At 60.4% G+C, this 18,791-nt stretch overlaps 9 protein-coding genes across 9 annotated transcripts; 4 read left to right on the top strand and 5 right to left on the bottom strand.

The window, feature by feature from the left end:
- Positions 1-30: 30 nt before the first annotated feature.
- PLICBS_003821 (uncharacterized protein) lies at positions 31-1,981 on the bottom strand (the record flags this gene model as incomplete). The annotated part of the gene is made up of 2 exons (XM_018323602.2): positions 31-1,571; positions 1,630-1,981. The coding sequence occupies 2 exons, from the start codon at positions 1,979-1,981 to the stop codon at positions 31-33; spliced, it is 1,893 nt and encodes a 630-aa protein (XP_018178833.2).
- A 1,086-nt stretch (positions 1,982-3,067) lies between these two features.
- On the top strand, positions 3,068-3,591 carry PLICBS_003822 (uncharacterized protein; the record flags this gene model as incomplete). The annotated part of the gene is made up of 2 exons (XM_065600304.1): positions 3,068-3,124; positions 3,172-3,591. 2 exons carry the CDS (start codon positions 3,068-3,070, stop codon positions 3,589-3,591), a joined length of 477 nt encoding a protein of 158 aa, XP_065456376.1.
- Positions 3,592-5,307: 1,716 nt separating this feature from the next.
- PLICBS_003823 (uncharacterized protein) lies at positions 5,308-5,877 on the top strand (the record flags this gene model as incomplete). Its single annotated transcript, XM_018323605.2, has 1 exon — positions 5,308-5,877. The coding sequence occupies one exon, from the start codon at positions 5,308-5,310 to the stop codon at positions 5,875-5,877; it is 570 nt and encodes a 189-aa protein (XP_018178836.2).
- A 279-nt stretch (positions 5,878-6,156) lies between these two features.
- PLICBS_003824 (glucosyltransferase) lies at positions 6,157-8,483 on the bottom strand (the record flags this gene model as incomplete). Its single annotated transcript, XM_018323606.2, has 5 exons — positions 6,157-7,238; positions 7,287-7,424; positions 7,472-8,064; positions 8,120-8,208; positions 8,262-8,483. 5 exons carry the CDS (start codon positions 8,481-8,483, stop codon positions 6,157-6,159), a joined length of 2,124 nt encoding a protein of 707 aa, XP_018178837.2.
- A 606-nt stretch (positions 8,484-9,089) lies between these two features.
- On the bottom strand, positions 9,090-9,974 carry PLICBS_003825 (uncharacterized protein; the record flags this gene model as incomplete). The annotated part of the gene is made up of 5 exons (XM_018323607.2): positions 9,090-9,098; positions 9,152-9,208; positions 9,265-9,358; positions 9,609-9,850; positions 9,963-9,974. 5 exons carry the CDS (start codon positions 9,972-9,974, stop codon positions 9,090-9,092), a joined length of 414 nt encoding a protein of 137 aa, XP_018178838.1.
- A 312-nt stretch (positions 9,975-10,286) lies between these two features.
- Positions 10,287-11,367, top strand: PLICBS_003826 (uncharacterized protein; the record flags this gene model as incomplete). The annotated part of the gene is made up of 2 exons (XM_018323608.2): positions 10,287-10,434; positions 10,487-11,367. The coding sequence occupies 2 exons, from the start codon at positions 10,287-10,289 to the stop codon at positions 11,365-11,367; spliced, it is 1,029 nt and encodes a 342-aa protein (XP_018178839.1).
- A 528-nt stretch (positions 11,368-11,895) lies between these two features.
- Positions 11,896-13,894, bottom strand: PLICBS_003827 (uncharacterized protein; the record flags this gene model as incomplete). Its single annotated transcript, XM_018323609.2, has 2 exons — positions 11,896-11,963; positions 12,022-13,894. The coding sequence occupies 2 exons, from the start codon at positions 13,892-13,894 to the stop codon at positions 11,896-11,898; spliced, it is 1,941 nt and encodes a 646-aa protein (XP_018178840.2).
- Positions 13,895-14,769: 875 nt separating this feature from the next.
- On the top strand, positions 14,770-15,903 carry PLICBS_003828 (uncharacterized protein; the record flags this gene model as incomplete). Its single annotated transcript, XM_018323610.2, has 1 exon — positions 14,770-15,903. One exon carries the CDS (start codon positions 14,770-14,772, stop codon positions 15,901-15,903), a length of 1,134 nt encoding a protein of 377 aa, XP_018178841.2.
- A 291-nt stretch (positions 15,904-16,194) lies between these two features.
- On the bottom strand, positions 16,195-17,897 carry PLICBS_003829 (uncharacterized protein; the record flags this gene model as incomplete). Its single annotated transcript, XM_065600305.1, has 2 exons — positions 16,195-17,704; positions 17,890-17,897. 2 exons carry the CDS (start codon positions 17,895-17,897, stop codon positions 16,195-16,197), a joined length of 1,518 nt encoding a protein of 505 aa, XP_065456377.1.
- Positions 17,898-18,791: the final 894 nt, after the last annotated feature.

Here is an 18,791-nt window from a genome sequence, read left to right on the forward strand (position 1 = left end):
CATCGACCCCTAGCAGCCATCGTCAAATCGTCAAATGATTGCAACCACCTCTGCTTCCGGCGGCTCGCCCCCCGACTCATCTGCATCCCCGACATCCGTCCTTAATAGACCAACTCTCTGGAACAGCCCCTCTTGCCCGTCCACGGGCGTCAGCACCAGCCAGACCTCCTGATCCGACCCTGTGCGGTACACGCTCCTCCGCAGAGCCATCTTGGCACAGAGAAGACTTCTGTCGCCCCCGGAAAGCTGGCCATCGCCGTCGAGAACGAGATCCTCGTCACCACACCGGCGGCTCATGCCCCCTGCGTTGAGCGATACCGACGGCAAGTCCCCTTCTGGCGGACGACGTATCGAAACCGTACCAGTGAGGACTGACAGGCGTACGGTGCCACCGTGCACCTCACCGAACTCGTCATCGTTCCTCAGCAAGTCGCAGCTGGCCTCCAGCACCACTCCCAGCTCTTCCGTTGCCATTGCCTCGTCATACAGCACCTCGGCCCACAGCGACGCCCATGACCATGACGGAACCCCTTCCAACCTCCTCGCGGCGCCATCTCCTTTTCTCTCCCACAGCAAGTCTCCCACAAGCCCGTCCCGCCACAGGCCAGCGAGGTAGCCCCTTCCACCCGCAAAGTCCTTGACCCGGCGCGCGGCACCCGCAACCGCCGGCAGCCGGTCGCGATCCAGGGACAGCTCGAGGCGCGAGTACTCCTGGACCAAACGCCGCCAGCGCTCCCTCACGGCGGCGCGAGACGGCGCCCCGCGCAGCACGCCCGCGCTCAGCAGGTCCTTGTCAAAGGGCACGTGGCCGGGCGACCACAGCGAGCGGATGCACCCGCACTCGCACCGCAGCGCCTCCATGCACTCCCACACGAGCTCCTCGGGGGTAAAGTGCACGACGCGCGGCGACAGCAGCCGCTCCTGCAGGACCCAGGCGCGGCTCATCAGCGGGAGCGGCTGCGCGCCGTGTCCGTGGGCGAGTGTCTTGCGTGCATACACGCCGTGCGCATGGAGCGTTTTCGCGAGGTGGGCGACGGGAGCTGTGGCGAAGAGCGGCTCGGCATCCCCCGATGCCAGCGACGCGGCGATGGTGATTGTGCTGTTGGCGTAGACGTTTGCCATGCTTGCCGACTCGCGCCGCCAGTCGGATTCCGAGTCCTGGACAATGCAGAGCGAGTCGGCCCAGAGGTACCTGATGCCGAGTTTGCGAACCATGTCGATGGCATCCCTGAGGACATTCGGCACGTCATGCCAGGGAATCGTGTCTCGGTGCTGCCCGAGGTTGGCCGTCGTCGTCTGCAGGGTCTGACATGTGCCCCAGCAGTGGCTTAGGCACGCGTATGTCCCCGTCTCGCCGGGCGCGGTGCAGTGTAGACGGATATTCCCGGCATCTTTGACGTCTATCAGTCGCGTAGGCAGCGGCGTGGGCGCGGATCCCTTGCACGAGTGATGCCGCGAGCAATCGTCAATCCAGCGGACCAAGGTGCCGAGCGCCTCGTCAGAGCTCGTGTCACCCGAGATGGCAATGGGCCGCTCGCACTCGGTCGCCATGCGCCAGGGCAACGACTTGTCTAAGTAGCGACTGTCAGCTGCGCGTATCCTTCGACACTTGCCCGCGAAAGTCCGCACCATCGCCATCATCCGGGGAGTACAGGTCAATGCCAAAGAGAAACAGGCCGGTCACGTCGGCGCCCACAACGACTCGCAGCCCTCGTATGCGCATCGTGTCCCAGCCCACTCGCAGGTTCTCGGATGGCTGCTCCTCTTGGTTGATGGCCAGGACGGCGTCGCTGACCAGCTCGCAGGTCCGGCAGCCCTGCGCGGCCTGGCGCCGGAGCAACGTGAGGCGGTGGCCATGGTCCAGCGGGACGGCATCGACGAGCCCGTTGCACAGGGCGCAGGCGCTCGCGTTTATGTCGGCGTCATTGGCGCGCATGCGCTGCAAGGCATGGCCGTTGCCGGCCGGCGCGTCCTGTGTCATGTACGGATGTTGGAGGCAAACCTGGAACCCGTCAGCCGCTTGAGCCTGGCGCGACTAGCAGCGCCCGGGCTTGACAGGTTGGAAGCAGTGGAGGCGCTGTATACGCTGGGCCGTCGTGGCCCCTGTGCCCCCGTCGCGCCAGCACTGTTAAATTTACACCGACGACGAGAACAAGTACAGCATTGGTTGACTCTTTCGCGTCCGGTTGAAGGCGAGCAAATGCTTATCGCAGCGCGAATGTCAGGAATACCGGTCGGGTATTCGGCCCGCCGGACAAGGGCCCAGAACACGAACCGTAGCGTCACCGGTTGTTATGGCCGTCGCGGGCTGCTGGGCCGGGCAGATGAATGACGCGAGCGCGAGCCAGCCTTTGCGCCTCGTCCATCCAGCGAGTCACCCCGGGGTTGTGGCCCTGGAACGCCGCTAAGACCAAGCAATGGCCGACGCATCATGCAGCCTCCATCATCGCGAATCTTGCTTCGTATCTTTTAGTGGCATCCTTCGTGGGTAACTATTAGCCGCCTAAGAAAAAGTGCCTGGCACAAGGAACGCGCCGGGCTGTGGCGTCCCGGGCCGCGTATTACCTACGGGGTTGCCCTCCACTGCGCTGGGCACTAAGCTACGAGATACAGTGAACGTCTGGCTTCGTTGCAAGGGAAACGAATGCGACAGCAAAGAGACGCGAGAACGACCCCAGTAGTCGTCGAGGCCGCTGCCACAGAAAAGGGATTAGATGCCAAAGTTACGGTGCAATTTCCCCCTCCCTGCAGAACGCAAACGCAGCCCGATACGCGGCATCGTGGCCGCGCCGTGCTCCGGACGCCACGTCAAGCCACCACGGCCCCATGTACCCCACTCCGGCGGGCGGCCAGGCGGGCAGCGGGCTGTTGTTGCGCCGCGGATGGCGCCGTGGCGTTCGGGGATGAAGCAGCTGGGAAAGGCGGTTGAAAGCTGGCACCGTGGTATAAGTAGAGGGATGAATCCCTTTCAATCCCATGGGACTCTGCAGCACAACCCCATCACTCCCGCTTCATCAAGTCTCATCTACCGAGAACTCAAAGAGTCAAGCGAGTCACTCGAGTCAACATGGCCATCCGCACCGAGATCGAGATTGCCGCTCCCCCGGAGCAAGTCAGGAAAACAGTGCGTTCCCACTACCCCAGCAGCTTCGCTCGCACCCCCGCATGCAGTCCCCCGACCCTGACAGCAGCGATTACTACCAGTTCCTCGACTTCCAAGCCTTCCCCACCTGGACCAACGGCTTCATCAAGTCCATCACCCCCGCGGACCCCTCCGCCGCGCCCGGCACGCGCCTGACCGTCGCCCTCGAGGGCATCACCATGTCGCCGACGGTGCTCACCAACTCGGAGAGCGAGTTCAGCTGGCGCGGCAAGCTGTGGAGCGTCCCGGGGCTCTTCACGGGTGACCACTACTTTCGCTTCCGCCCCAGCGACAAGACGCCCGGCGGCACGACGCTCGAGCACGGCGAGGACTTTTTCGGCGTGCTGACCTTCATCATCGCCGAGGGTACGGGCTTCTGGGAGAAGACCAAGAAGGGCTTCGAGGGGTTCAATGAGGATATCAAGAAGAAGTGCGAGGGCGACAAGTAGCCCAGGGACATTGATTGGCATGCTTGGGCGCTGGGCCATTGTTTACGGCGGCACAGCACATCGGCGTTTTCACCTAGACGGATCTTTGATGCGATTACATACCCGGGGTAGATTCTTCATTAACAGTTCTTTGTTTGGTCCTTAGTCCTTACCAGTGGTCGTGTTCCACCCCTGAAGGTTGGGCACCGAGTTGTGCAAAAACGATCGGTTCAGTGTCAGCACACCGGAATAGCCCACTCACGACAGCCCATACCCGGCCCTGAATGTCCAACCCACCTGTCTTGACAAACGTCCAACGGCTTTTGGCCCCGTGCCCTGTGATCGGAGCCGGAGTTTCTACGAAAAAGACTTGGCTTGAAGCTGTTTGCAGTCGATTTGGGCGGCCCGCTGGCTCCTTGCGCCAGTTTAGGGTAGGTCCGTCCGGCCCGCGAGTTCAATAAGCACTGGCCTGGCATGAGATGCCGGCCGAGGCCTCTTCTGCGCCCGTCGGAGACATCTCAAATAGTCAACTTGCGTGTTGAGGACATCACGCCACTGCAGGGAATTAAGCCCCCTTCGTGCAGGTCATCCACGATAGCAGACGCGGCGGCGACCAACACGCACGCGCGCGCGCTCGCCGTGACTTCCGAGGGCGATCGATCCGGCTGCCCGAGGAGGAGAGCGCAGGCCCCTCTCCATCACATCTCACAACCCTCGGCTCGCTGCTCCGTGGGCAGTAGTAGGTCGTACATGCGTGCAGACCCGCTGACGAAAGGGGAGGGCGGATGGGTTGGTTCGCCAGGCATTGGGCGGCGTTGAGGTGGTGGGTGGTGGATTTGGCCTCTGGTCACACAGCTGTGTTATTAGCTGCTCTGGGTCACGGGCAGCTCTCCTCTCAGCGGCCGTGGAGGTCCCCCGCGCACCACGCCGCACCCATCCAGGTAGGTACTTGCCCCCAGGCCGCGGAGGTGGGTGGACTCAGCGCCCAGTGGAGGACGGGAGGTACAAGCCAGCGGCGCCTCTCCCCGCGCAAAACCCCAGCCTATCGCGACCCCGCCATTAGTCACTTTTTACACTCGGGCACTGCGTCTGCTGTCGCTGGGCCCCGGCTTTTACCGAGCCCTCGACCCTCCCCCTCCCCCGGCCCAGCCGTTCGCTCGCGACGTCAGAGACGCTTCGCTCGATGGATCGGCTTCTTGGGTGGGAGGCGCCTGCCAGGTTCTCCTCCTTCTGCCGTCACACACACGCACAACAGAGCAGCGCACCACACACCACACACCACACCACCACCACCACCGTCGCAGCGAGAACGCCCGCAGGCATCCGAGATTTTCAACTACCTTGTCTACCCGCGAGGAACGGTTATCAACCCCCGCCTCTGCCCTTCCCTCCTGCACACACAACACGACACGTCCACACAGCGAGCACGCGCTGCAACACTGCGAGCGGACAACTCGACGTTGGACACGATCCCGACGAGGCCGCCATCTCGCCGGTCCGATACGGCAAGCTTCCTGCCCCGTTAGAGCGACCCGGACCTGCCCTGCGGCTCTTCCGCTTCCCCGGCCGCCCTGCGCTTAACCCAGCCGACGTCTCAACGGCGTCTCCTCGCCGCGGGGACTGAGGCGCCATCGCATCGCATCCGGCACCTGCGACGATCGAGAGCGGGCTACCGGCTTCGAGTCTCATCCACCCGATCCCCTTTTCAACAATACAAGCACCACAACCACAGCCACGATGCCGTCCCAACGACCCTACTTCCTCTCCTCCTTCATCTCCGCCTTCCGCCAGCAGGGCCCCTCCCTGCAGACCACGCAACAGCCAAATAAGCACAGCAGCCAGGCCTCCTCGTCGGGCGGCCCATCCACCTCGGCAAACTACTCGACGGCTGGCTACTCGCATCACCATCACCACCACAGCCACCACCACGCCCACGCCCAGACCGCATCGTCATCATCAACATCAACATCGCCGACTTCGTCATCCTCCCCACGAGCCATATCCGCGACAGCCGCAGCAGCAGCAGCCGCCGCCAACATCACGCCCTCGTCTTCACCGACGCCGCAAAACGCCCACACCACCGGCCGCTCCCCCTCCGCAGTGAACGGCATCCCGATCCCGAACCCTTCGGGCGCCCGCCGTCGCGGCAGCGACAGCAGCAGCGAGGGCTTCAGGGACGCACTCGGCGCGGACAAGTGGTACATCGGCGGGCGCACCGCCGGCGGCGAGGAGCGCTTCTTCAAGCTCGGCGTCGTCCGCCGCGTGCGCAGCAACGACGGCTTGAGCCTCGACCGGCTGAGTCTATGATGGAACAGCTACGAGATGGCTCGTGGCGGTCTTGCCGCCGCCGCAGGACTCATGCAGCCGTACAACGTATATAATGAATCATGGGACATCTTTCAGGCGCAGCGGGTTTCATTGTTCTGCTACACGCACACACGTGCCGGCATGGGACAGGCTAAAGGAATGGAAAGGGACATACTTCTCTGTATCTATCGTCAAAATACTACGTCTCTTTGACACTAAGCCGCCGCTCTATCTGTGTGGTGCAGCGAACAGGGCACATGACTGATGCCCCAAACTCATCTACCACATGAAGCGCTGCATACGCCCATCATTCAGCACCGTCCCGTCCTCGGCGCGCCACACATACGGCTTCGCGATGAAGATGTAGCACGTCGCCAGGTTTATCGCCGCAAACCACACAGTCTCCAAGAGCAGACGTACATCATACTGTCTGAAGACCCGAATCGCCCTGTCGGCAACCGTACCCTCGCCGCCAAGAGATCGATGATCCGGCAACCTCCATGCAGGGACATGTAGCCTCCACATTAACCATGGAATGATAAAGTACCTGGGTTCAACCAGAGGCGCGGTGACGAGCGAAAAAGATGTTGCGAGCAGGAAGATCAACCCGGTCGACGTCGACACAGTTCTTGTCGAGTAGGTGAATGGGTCATCCGCCAGCTGTCGCTGTGGCTGTGAGTCGCCCGCCGGGGAGTCATCTGCTGGCAACTGCGCCGGGTACTTGGCCTCGGTCTGCCTCTTCTCACTATACGCGATCCAAAACGGATAACTCACATACGGGCCGCCATCAGATACCGTCGAAAAGGCCGTCGAAAAGTCGCTGTATCCAGCCAGAATGCCCCAGACCATCCACCGGCTGGCCGTGTAAGCTAATACGAGTGCGTATCGGATCCAGCCCGCGCGTCGAATGGTGTACCGGAAGACATAAAACATGTAGTGGCGGTTGTCCGCCAGGGTGAAAGGGTGAATGATGGTGTTGAAACGGACTATGAGGCCCGAGATGACGACTGTCCCGATAAGGTACAAAGGCCAGGACAGCGGCTTGGACGCTTCGGCGATGCCCAGTGCGGTGGATATCTGAGACTGCTTGGCTGCAATTGATTCGGGTTCCGTACCCTGCTTTTGGCTTGTCGACTTGCTGCTACTCGAGGCAGTAACTTTAAAGGGCTTGTTTCTAGGTTCGCTGGGGACAGGGACCGTGAACTGCGACTGTGACTGTTGCGACTTGAACATGAGATTGAGCGTAGATAGGAATGGAGCGGCATAGGGAAGTAGCAGCGGCAGCGAGAAGAAGGCAAAGAAGGGCCAAATGTAGAGCATCTGGGTCAGGTGGATCGTGGCCACATGGTTCGACTTGTCTCCTGCGCTTCGTTAGCGACACCTCCCTGCGTCTGCGTTGCAGGACTCACCTAGGACGACACCCCCGTTCCAGACGACAAAGGCGGCGAAGCAGCCGAGGACCGTTACGTACGGCCATACTTGCCGCACAACGCGCAGCGGGTTACAGACGGCCGCAATGACGAGACTGATTGTCGTGTAGAGCATATCTGGACGGTGTGAGGAACGGCTACAGCACCAACGACAAGCGACTCACCATCGTGCCATGCATGACTTAGCGGTAGGTCATGTATGTCGCCGACTGAGTATCGCCAGGCAAAATACTTGAGCTGAGCCCAAAGGGTCGTCATGAACGGTTGATCTACTCGCTCGGGTCGGAGGGTCTTGACCGCGTGGACAGCCTCCAGGCCGCCCATGAAAACGACGATCCAAAACACGTTCGTCTGTCGCATCAACAATGCTAGCAATCCGATTGCGATTGTGAAGAGGTCACTTGCAACGGAGCTTCTGTCTCGCGCCACGCGCTTCAGGTGGTTGAGAAAGGCGCCCACAACGACGGCCGTAGAAGGCACATCGGTGTAATACAGCCCAGAGAAGAAGAACAGAAGGGGGAACAAGGCAATATTGAATGCCGTATGTAGCGCGTATATAGAAAATGGACGCGATGGCGAACGCAAGCGTGTTCCGTATAGCTGCGCCTCGATCTCTTGGCGACAGAGCAGCGCGAGATACGCAAGGGCAAACAGGCTGACAACATTGCCTGCACGAAGGCTCGTGGCATCGCAGCGAAATTGCCAGTCTATGCCGAGCTTGCCGTAGAGTTGCGGGAGAAATACTGAGAATAAGTACCTGATGCAGATGCGATCAGCATGCGTGACGTGAACCCGTCGCCTGACGCACTCACAGTCCTGGGGGAGTCGTGATCTTGTCGTCCCACTCGCGAAACTTGCCCTCACAGTATTTCTGAGCCTGCGGGATGTGGAACACCTCATCCTATCCAGAACTGTCAGTCTGGATTCTAGCGCTTGATGGGACGCTGGGCGTACAAGGTATGGCTCAGGAACCTCTCGGGAGACGACGCGCGACCAAGCAAGGCATGCCGCCGTGAGGGCAGCTGGGAAGGCGATGGTCCATGGCCTGGCACGGAATGCTCCTGGGTGAAAGAGAGAGGCGTGAACAAGCAGAGCCAGCGGCAGCGAGCAGACCAGCAGAGTGCTGGGGCCGGTGCTGGTGGTGAGCGTGGGCGTGTCCGTCTCTGCCAGACCCATTGTGTGCTAGTGGTGGTCAGGTCTCGTGCCTCGAGCGCAGCTGCGCGCGGCAAATCAGCCATCGTCGCCTTGGAGAATTAGATTGTGCATGATTGGTTACTCACAAGGCTACATCATCTTGTGTTTGCCTGTCGGGGTTCTTGTCACTTGAGTGTTCATACAGCTGCCAGGAGATTAGCTGTCCACATGGGACGGTCGATGAGAGACGGTACAGTGTGCATGAGGGCTCGATAATTCGCACTGTATTACATACCGCGGTTCCGCCTTCATATCTGCGTGCACCACAACTTTCCGGCCAATCCAGGTCTCGCAGACTTGGGACAATCGTCGCTGCTGCAAGAGGGGAGACACTACAATGGACGCAACGAAATGCCCAGGGCTTGTTCCCGAACTTTTGGGGCGGGAACGAAATCATTGCGCAGCATGCGCAGGCCAAGCCGACAACTCACACGATACCATCGCCCATCCGAGATCGCATCTGTGCCATGAAGAATTGTCGAATGTTTCTATTTTGTTCTTCTTATACAAAGGAAACAGACCCATTCGCCGGCAGCGCTCGACAGGGTTGTTGTACAGACTCTACCATCCACCATCCAAGGCAATTGCTTAGAAGGGCTGCATCCAGTCAGTAAACCAGCATATTGGCATTTATAGTAGTTCCGACGTACGTTGTCCGAAGCGGGAAGCTCCTCCTTGATGAAGTACTTGCCAACAACGGGGATTTGCTGCGGCATGTCAGTCAACCACCCAGGAGCCTCGTGATGCTCGCGAGGTCGCCCACCTGAAGAACGTCGCGCTGGACGCGAGGAATGCCGGAGACATAGAGGAGGGCAGCGATGACGCCAGCACCGCCGAAGGAAGCGGTGCGGAGGCCTCTGCAACTGTGTCAGTGACAATGTCCATGTAAATCCGCTGGCGCTTCGTTGTTATTTCAGCCCGCCCGAGGCCAATCATCATTGCTTTCCCAGCGGCTTCAGCAAGGCTATCAGCTGCTTCCAGATATTGTCCGCTCGTCCGCACAGGACCCTGTCTTTACAGCCTCGGCTTGGATCGCACAGTCGCACCCGTTGGTTCGTCCGTCTCCCCATCCCGCCATATGCAATAAAGGAGAAATTCATCACTTACAGCCGGAAGAGAGAGGTCTTGTTCATGCCATGGAAATTGGGCTGGTAGTGGTATCTGGTGGACGGCTCGGTCAGTTCTGGTGCTCTCGTGCGGATGTTTGTCTCAACCGGCCGGGACGCCGCCGTGCCGGCGTCGCGTCCATTCGGCGCCATGCGGCTCGGTCTGGACTCGCGTCGAAGTCGGGCAATCGTAACGTACTTGGGGCCGTATGCGCTCTTGAACTCCGCGGCGCGGAAAGGAGTCTGCGAGAAAGCACAGTCAGTCCACCGGTTGCTCGAACATGTCGGGCCGCGGCGCAACCCCAGGTGAGCCAGCAGCGCAGAGCTCAGGGCGTGCCATCGTTTCGAAACTCACAGGAGAGACCATGATGACTGATTTTCGGGCGGTCGAAGCCGTGTGTACTGGTCAATCGCTCGTCAAAGAGTGTCGCCGATGATGTAGGAATGTCGCTTTGGCTGCGCGAGTTTGCCGGGCGGGAAGGCCCGGGTCGTGGTGCCTCAGGCGTGCACCAAAATTTCAGCCAACCACACGCCGGCAATTACGGACCCACTCAAGCTCTCGGCTCGGCCTTTTAATGTTGTGCATCTGCATCAGCCTTGCCGTTCGCCTCTTCTGTCTCTGCAGCATCAGCATCTATCTGCCCGCCTTGCCTCGCCAGCGCCGCCTCCATCCCGCGACATGGACAAGTACATTGACAGCCGCTTTGAGCGGCTGGAAAAGGCCCTGTCAAGTTTGATCGACTCGGTCGCCAAATATCACCCCTCCGTCAGCCAAGCCGAGGAGCTCAAAGCCGCCGACACAGAGCTCGGCAAAGGCTTGGAGCAAGGTTTGTTGTGCATAGCCCGTCGTCGAGGGCCCGCATGCTGACGTGTCAACAGTGCAAGAACATCAGAGAAACCACCTGCGCATTCAGCAGCTGCGCCAGACCTCGGCCGCCCTGGACACGCAGATCAAGGACACCCTTACCAGTCTGGCCGAGGCGCGTCGTGGCATCGTCACAACGCGCACCACGACGTTCCCCCGCGAGCCAAACTACCCCATAGCCTACGATAAGCTCCTCAGCTATGCCCGCCGCATCAGCAAGACGACCCTCCCGCCCGCCGCGACCATCAACGCAGCGACCGCTGCCGGCACGGTCCCCGCCTCCCCCGAGGGCCAAACGCCCGCCGCCGCCGACTCGCAACCGCAATCCGCTGTCACACCCTCGGCGCGCACCCCCTCGCGAACGCAAAGCCCTGCCCCGAACGGCATTCCGTCGCAGGCGCCCCTCTCGGAGCCTCCGACCCAGCAGACTGCCCTGTCGATGAATACGAGCCTCCCAGAGGGCATGAGCCAGTACCTCAACCCCCTGTCGGGCCAGCTATTCTTCCCATGGCCGCTCGAGGACAAGATTCGCTCCGGAGCCCTTGCGTCGTACCAGATGCTCGTCGAACAGGGCATCGACCCGAAAGGATACGACCCCGTCACCGAAGAGGAGCGCAAGCGCAAGGAGGAGGAGGAACGCAAGGCCAAGGAAGAGCAGGAGCAAAAGGAGCGCGAGGAGCGCGAGGAGCAAATACGCGAAGAGAGGGAGCGTCTCAGAGTGGAACGGGAACGCCAGCGCGAAAGGGAGCAGGAGGAATGGCGGCGAGCAAGCATTGCAGGCAACCCGCCCGAAGCGCCGGGGCTGCCGCGCACCAACACGGGCGCCGGCGAGAGGAGGCAGTTCCAGTTCACTAACCTGGACGACCTGGACGACGACGATGATGACGATGAATAGTGGACAGCTGCGTCATCAGCTGAAGAAGAGTGACTCGAGCGTTTTACGATAGCGAATGATCAGCGGCCATAGCACAGTTGCAATCAGTGAATACGAACGAAAAGAGTCATGTTCTTGGATTTCTTGTAATTGTTGTGTCCCAGGGCGTTGGCTACTCAATCGAGGCCGCTTTCAGCATACGCGCAATAAGCCGCCCCACAGTGTGCATTCGAGGTGAGGCTCTGATCTACGCCCTTGTCGACCAAGTCGCGTCGTCTTCGTTTGGTGCATTGCCGCAGAGCGGGCTGTATTATAAATGCAACGTCTTCAATCATGTGTCTATCAACTTCGCTTTTTAACCTCACACACACCCTGCACCGCGTGCGGCGTACCCTAATGAAGCCCTCGTTGAGACCACGTCACCAGCGCGGCATCCGTGACGGGTGACAGCGCTGGTCAAGCAAACAATATTTGTACAAGACCTGGGTAGCACCCTCGTAAGGGAGTACCACACAGCCTGGAAAAGGTCATCGTGAATCCTCCCCAATCTTAGTCGATCTTGATGGAAGAGTAGATCTTGCGCACGAACCACCAGCTGGCGAAGTAGCCAATGGAGCCTGACGTCGGTTAGTAACGATGCGGCGAATACGGCGGCTACTCGGATTTGAGACTCACCAGCAAGAATAAAGAACAAAAAGGAGATGAGCGCGCTGTAGCCAATGTACAGCACGGTGCCGGCCATGGTGGCGAGCTTAACCTTGGTCACCAGGTAAAGCAGGCAGTTGAGGAAGATGTAGACGCCACTGGTGCCAGCTGCGAGGAACGAGCGCCACTGCCAGTTGTAGTTTTCGGAGCAGAGCAGGAAGTATGTCATGAGGACGGTGACAGCGGCGCAGACGACAATCATGAGGCCGTAGCAGAGGAAGAGGAAACCAAACATGTAGTAGATGCGGCTGAACCAGATGGAGCTCATGATGAAGTAGAGCTCCACGAAGATGGCGCCAAAAGGCAAGAGGCCGACGATGAGCATGCTGGGAATGGGCTTCAGGTACGTCGTGCACGGGGGAATCTGTCGAGGAATCTGGTTGGTGCGGACGGGCGCCTCAATCTGTCGGCTGCGGAATCCGAGCCACGAGCCGGCCACGGAGAGAGGGATCGAGATGACGAACCAGATGCCAATGATGACGAGCATCGTGGTAAAGGGAACAGCACCTGACGACCCCTTGGCCCACAGGAAAATGTCCAACAGGAAGAAGGCGGAAAAGACGATGCCAGGCACCAGCAAAGGAGTCAGCGCAATGTTGAGTTTCCATTGCTCGCCCTGCAATGCCTTGTACACTCGGGCAGAGGCGTAGCCGCCGACGAAGCCGAGGAGCGTGTACAGCAGGATCATAATGGTGCCCAAGGAGCCGCGGTTTGACGGCGAGAGGAAGCCGAGCAGGGCAAAGACGATGGTGGTGCCGGTCATAACGAACAGCTGCGCGCCGTTACCCAGAAGCACGGAGAGGAGAAGGGGGCGCGATGGCGTGCGGAAGACGTCGCCGTGGACCAGCTTCCAGCCCGAGTCTTCCTGCACCCCGTCTTCGAGTGCCGAGGTGCCACCGAGGTCCTCGAGATTGATCGAGTCCAGGCGGTTGTAGCGGGTGATGTCCTTCTTGAGCGTCCTCACCAGGATCGACATGACGGTCAGGACTAGGATGACGACGATAATGGCCGTGTCTATCAGCCAGAACCAGTGGATCTTGGGGTCAAAGACGTGCAAGTATTTGTCCCAACGGGTGGCCCAGGCCGTCTCCGACTTTTTCCAGTATACGCTGTAGCTGAACTGCACCTCCTGGTCCTTTGCGCCCGGCTTGAAGATGACGGGGCTGTGGTTGTCGCTGCAGTCAGCTTCGCCGGGGTAGTCTTTGGATCCGGGTTGGACCACGACGCCGACGACGCGAAGCTGGTTGGGGTCGCCGCTGACCTCGTGATATTCGATCCAGATCTCGTAGTGGTTGTTGAAGAAGATCTCCTCATCCTCGATATCCTCGCCAAGGAAGCCACCAAGCATGAATCCGGGGCTGTAGAAGGTGGTGCCGGTCAGATCATCCTGGATCTTCTGCCCGGCGGGCAAGCCGTCGACGAGCCAGTTGAGGCTGTAGCCTTGCTCGATCCTCTCAATAACAAATTCCCTCATCTTCTCCGGGTACGCCGACTTGCACAGGGGCTTGCAAGTCTCGTTCTTGCCCATGTAGAGCTCGAAGGGAGAGGTCATGATCCTATCGCCGAACAGGATGCTGCCCAGGCTCTCCGAGACATATTCCGGGCCATCCTTGGGTTGGCAGAACTGAAACGCCGGGTGGTAGTAGTCATAGGAGATGACCGAATGCAAGCGGTAATCTTGCAGCGCGGCGACGGGCTTGATGCTGTTGACGTTGAGCGGAACGCGGTCGCCAGGCTTGTATGAGGTCGGTGCGACACCTGGCAGGTAGAAGGCGGAGGCGAGCTGCGGCGCGGCGAGGAGCGCCGCGAGGAGCGCCGGGGGCGCAGCGTCTCGGAAGTACATGGCTTGCTCTGTTCAGACCATTCCAAGGGGCGTCGGAGTCGCGAGTGTCGCAGGGAGGCGGCGGCTCGAGGTTCGGCGTCGCCTTGGGTTGGTGAGCAAGCCCAGGGACGGGGCCGGACCAGCACGGACGGGCGGGCGGGTTACGAGGCGTGCGTCAATGCGATCGAGGCCGGTACGCAACGGACGGCAAACACAGCGAAACACAAGAGAAAAGGCGCGTCGCGGGCGGACGCAGCTTGCGGTGGTCGTGGGAATCGTGGGCACAGCGACCGGGCTGGCGATAGTTGTCGTGCGGTGGTCTGGCGAGGCAGAAATGGAAGCGGAAGGCAGCCGCAGCTTCCCTCGCCTCGCAGGCCAGGTTGTCGTCGCGAGCTGGCAAGATGCCCAAAGGGGCTTAGTCAGGAGCGCTGACGTTGGCACCTCAGCGGCCGTGCCGGCACATCCAGCTCCATGGAGGGCTCCACCTCCACCTATAATCGTCAATGCGAGCACCTGCCTGTGGGCAGCGTTGCCGACGGTGCGTACCTATTACCTTGTGTACTGTAGCGCTCTTCAGCGCTTGCGACTGACTTGCGGTACTGAGGTGGACACCACCTGGGCAGCCGGACCGCAGGGCAGCGTCCCGTCCATGTGCCCGCTGGCGGGGGCGCCGCCACCCCCCGTCAGGGTCTCAGCAGGCGCCGGGCTGCGTGTCTCGCCGCCCCGCCGAAACAGCCGGGCGGCTGCGACCAGCCTGGTGGCCCCGCTAAAAAGTCTCGACAAAAAAAGTGCCGTTTGAGGCTCGCGGTGCGAAGCCTCGAATTTTCCACTGCACCCGTGCGACATCACCATTGCCATCGCCATCACCATCGCAGCTCCGGCCGCGGACACAAGCCATGGCGGCGCCGACCACTTTGCCAGCCCTGCTGGCCTCTCTCACGCAGTCGCTCTCCCTCACCCAGGAAGCAACGCCCAAAATCGCCGAGATTGAGCACCCCAAGGACGGCATTTCCCTGCTCGACGTAAAGAACGAGCTGCTACTCTCCTACCTCCAGAACCTCGTCTTCCTCATCTTGCTCAAGCTGCGCAATGCCAAGTCGGACGCCGGCAGCACCGAGCTGGACGAGTCCGTCCGCGCCAAACTCGTCGAGCTGCGTCTCTACCTCGAGAAGGGCGCGCGCCCGCTTGAGGAGAAGTTGCGGTTCTCCATTGAGCGCTTCCTGCGGACGGCCCAGGACGCGCAGCGCGATGAGCAAATGAATGGCAAGAAAAAGCCTGCCGGAGACAACTCGGACTCCGAGTCCGACGAAGACGAAGACGAAGATGAGTCTGATGAGGAGGAGGCGACGGCAGCCCCAAGCCGTCAGTCCAGCCACGCCCGCCGGCCAGGCAGAGCGGCCGCACCGAACCTCAACACTCTCGTGGACGACGTGACCGCCCGGCCGGCCGAGCGTAATGACGACCCCTCGGGCATCTACCGTCCACCCAAGCGCGACCGCGCCGTCATGGAGACGACTCGCCCGCGCGAGAAGTCCGACGGCCGCCGGCCGCAGCGCTCCCACACCATGGAAGAATTCGTCAACTCGGAGCTGTCGGCCGCGCCCATGGCCGAGCCCAGCATCGGCACGACCATCGTCCAGGGCGGGCGCAAGATGAAGACGGCACAGGAGCGCAAGGACGAGGACGAGCGCCGCGAGTACGAGGAAACCAACCTCGTGCGTCTTCCCAAGCTCAGCAAGAAAGACCGCGCCAAGAAGAACAAGGAGGCTGGCCGCAGTGCCCGCATGCAGTTTGGCGGCGAGGAGTGGCGCGACCTCGGCGAGGGTGTCGACCGCATCGACCGCCTCACCAAGCGCAAGGGGCCTGCCGGCGGCAGCGTGCGCGCCCTGCTCGACAAGAGCCGCAAGCGTGGCTTCGACACGTCCGATGGCCCGAGAGGCAGCGGCCACGGGCCGGAGATTGGAGAGCGATTCCAGAAAAAGGTCAAGGTTATGGAGGGCGGACGGCGGGACAGGGGAAAGCGAAGGTAGTCGCTGCGGCCCGGGTCGCTCCAATACAACTTATATGTACCAGCGTGTGCCTGCTTGTCCCTGTGTGATGTTTATTCATATGGGAGAAACGATTCATTCATACATTGGCTTGTGTCCGCCATGATCTGGCATTCCCACAACGCGTATCCCAGGACGGTGTCCACTACTCCAGAGAATTTGCCAGTGTTCGCAATTTCTGCAGGTCTCGCGGACGCTTATACAGAGCGCAGTAGCGTCGCGCGAGACAAGATATACAATGCGACGCTGCGCTCCGTCTTGCACTTGATGTCGTCATGCCACCGGCGACGGGTCTTCGACGTCTCGAAACAGCTCCTTTTCCACGCTCCTCGGGCACAGTTCCTCCCAACTCATCGACAACGCAGCATCCGTGGGTATTCCCTCGTTCAGCTGTGCCAGACCAGCCTTTCGCCTCTCCTCCAGAAGCCCCCGTGAGCGTCCATGCCACCACGTCTTGTCCCACTGCGCCTCCCGCCACCACTTGTCCACAGAGTTGTGGTGAATCATGACGGGCACCGTGCCCACACATATCTCCGTGTACAGGGGTATTGACCTCCAGGAATTCTTCTGAGCATCCTCCAGAAACAGCCCAGGCGCTTCGATCGGTAGGTCGTCAGGCATCTGAGCCTTCGCGGGACAGTCAAACATGCCTTGGTCCCCAACCTGCGGCTCCAGGGCTGCGTCATGTCTTATATAGCGAGTATCATATTCCGCATTGGACGTCTGGTGTCCCAGCAGGGACCAGTAGTCGAGGGTAATGCCGAATTCGAACGGCTTATCCGGAAGGTAGGTGTCGCTAGCCGCTTGGTGTGTGAAGGCTGGGTTAAGGAAGTCCTCGATGGGCGCGTTCTGGATGTGAGACGGCGGGGTTCGGGAGCCTGCTCGGTTGGGCATCACGCGATCCAAGTAGTCATCCATCCCGCTCCGATGGTGACGGCGCATCACCTCGCGGTGGAACTCTTGCTCTCCATGCATCTCGACGAAGATGCTCTGATCGCTACCGTGGTAGCAGTAGTCCGAATCACCGGACCCGTTATCGAATGACGCCCCGGTGCGATTGGCGCACTCGTCGAGCTTTACCTTTGCTCTCTCCAGCAGAGGCCGCATGGCGCCGATAGGACCCATCATGTAGCCCGAGTTGAGGTAGCGAGTCCGGAAACTGCTGTACTGGTTGCGGCCCATGAGGGTGTCCGTGTTGCCGCCATGGAGACCCATGGGCAACGGTGACTCGGGAATCGGATAACATGCCAGAGTATGGATCTGGTTCGGGGAGCAGCGCTTCCCGGCTCCGAACACAATGTTCGCGTGGATGTCTTCACGGTCGAATGCGCGGCCCATGCGTCGTGCGACTCGCTCGTCGTCATCGGCGACGATGGCTCTGTACCTCGCGATCAGGACCTCTACAGGCAACTGGAACCAAATGTCGTAGCTGTCAATCATGACGACGAGCTCGTCGTCGAAGTCTTGTTGGTCGCGTCGCTTCTCGTCGTTGATGTACTCGAGCACGCCTGTGATTTTGGCAAAGTGCGATCCCCCTCCGAGAAGGTCTTTGGCATCGTCCTCCTTGCCCCACGATACAATATGAGGAGCCGGGTACCCTAAGATTGCCAGGGTCAGGAGAGTCTTGCACAAGTTGACATTGCTTTTTGTTGCCGGAAGCAACATGTGCAGCTTGCTGCCCGTGGCAACGTCCAGGTACTCTCTGCCCGAAGGGGGCCCGGACTGATTTGGGAAAACGTGGGTGCCCGCCGTGGACTGTCCTTGCTTGCCGTTAAACGACGGCCTCTGGAGTACGTCAACCGCGTTTTTATGGATTACAGGCTTATGCAAACGGTCAGCTGTAATTCGCTAGAGTGTCAAGCCGACGCACTCACAGCCAAGAGGGACAGGAGAAGCGTGGTCAACACGAAGGACGCCGCGATAAGGCCCCTGGACCGCGTTGAGGCGCGGGCGCACCAGAGCCTTAACATGGTCATCTTGGCTTATGGAGTTGGTGGGATGGACGGAGGAGGGACGAGCTGTGCAATGCGCAGATGCAATCCGCTCTGGGAAGGTGCTCATGATGCAGGCCGGCCGAGTAGGCAAGGCCGGGTCGTCGTGGCGGAAAGGACCATTGTCGGATAGCACCTGGACTCCGCAGCCCAGAATTCGTTTCGTGGGGCTTCGTGATGCCGGCCATGGATCGTGATGGACGCGAAACCAAGAAGATCCTGGTGGATCCTGGGTGAGCTATGTGGTGTCCCAGCCTTGCATGGTCTCCCAGCGAACACGCTATTGCCTCTGGCGGCTCAAGCCCAAGCAATTTAGAATCGCTGTCTCGTCTTGGTCTTGGCCATGATGTGATCAAGCCAAGGGGCCAAGGATACTAATATCCGCACGAGGGCGTACTGCCATCGTTTAGCAGCAATTACACAAACGTACGCTTCGTGTGTGACATGCTTCACCGCGGATCGTCTCGAGGCACCATGACGATGCGAAGGAGAGCTGTAGGGAAAACGCCAGCAACGACCGGGATCAAAAAGGAAGAAGGACAAGGAGAATTGCCGCCCGGTAAAATGCCGACGGCGCCGCCGGCTGGGAACCCAGCTCTCTCGCCTCGTCAATACGACAGTTTCTTCAATCCTGCCCGCTTACACTGCCAAGCTGAGGCCAGCAAGTTGTGCTGCGTGCTGTGGAGCCGGAGCAGGGAAGCCGGCTTGGCGAGGCATCAGCGTATCACTATGTGTGCGATTCGCTTGACGGAAGCGACGCTTGAGGTACGCGTATTGGGATACCGAGGCTGCGCCTGGCGAAGCAGGTTGGTCGTCCATCTCACCGTGTACTGGGCGTCGCAAACGGGTCGGAGCGAGAAGACACACAGGCAGGGGTGC

The sequence above is a fragment of the Purpureocillium lilacinum genome, assembly GCF_023168085.1.
Source record: "Purpureocillium lilacinum CBS 284.36 DNA, scaffold_2, whole genome shotgun sequence".
NCBI classification, from domain to species: domain Eukaryota; kingdom Fungi; phylum Ascomycota; class Sordariomycetes; order Hypocreales; family Ophiocordycipitaceae; genus Purpureocillium; species Purpureocillium lilacinum.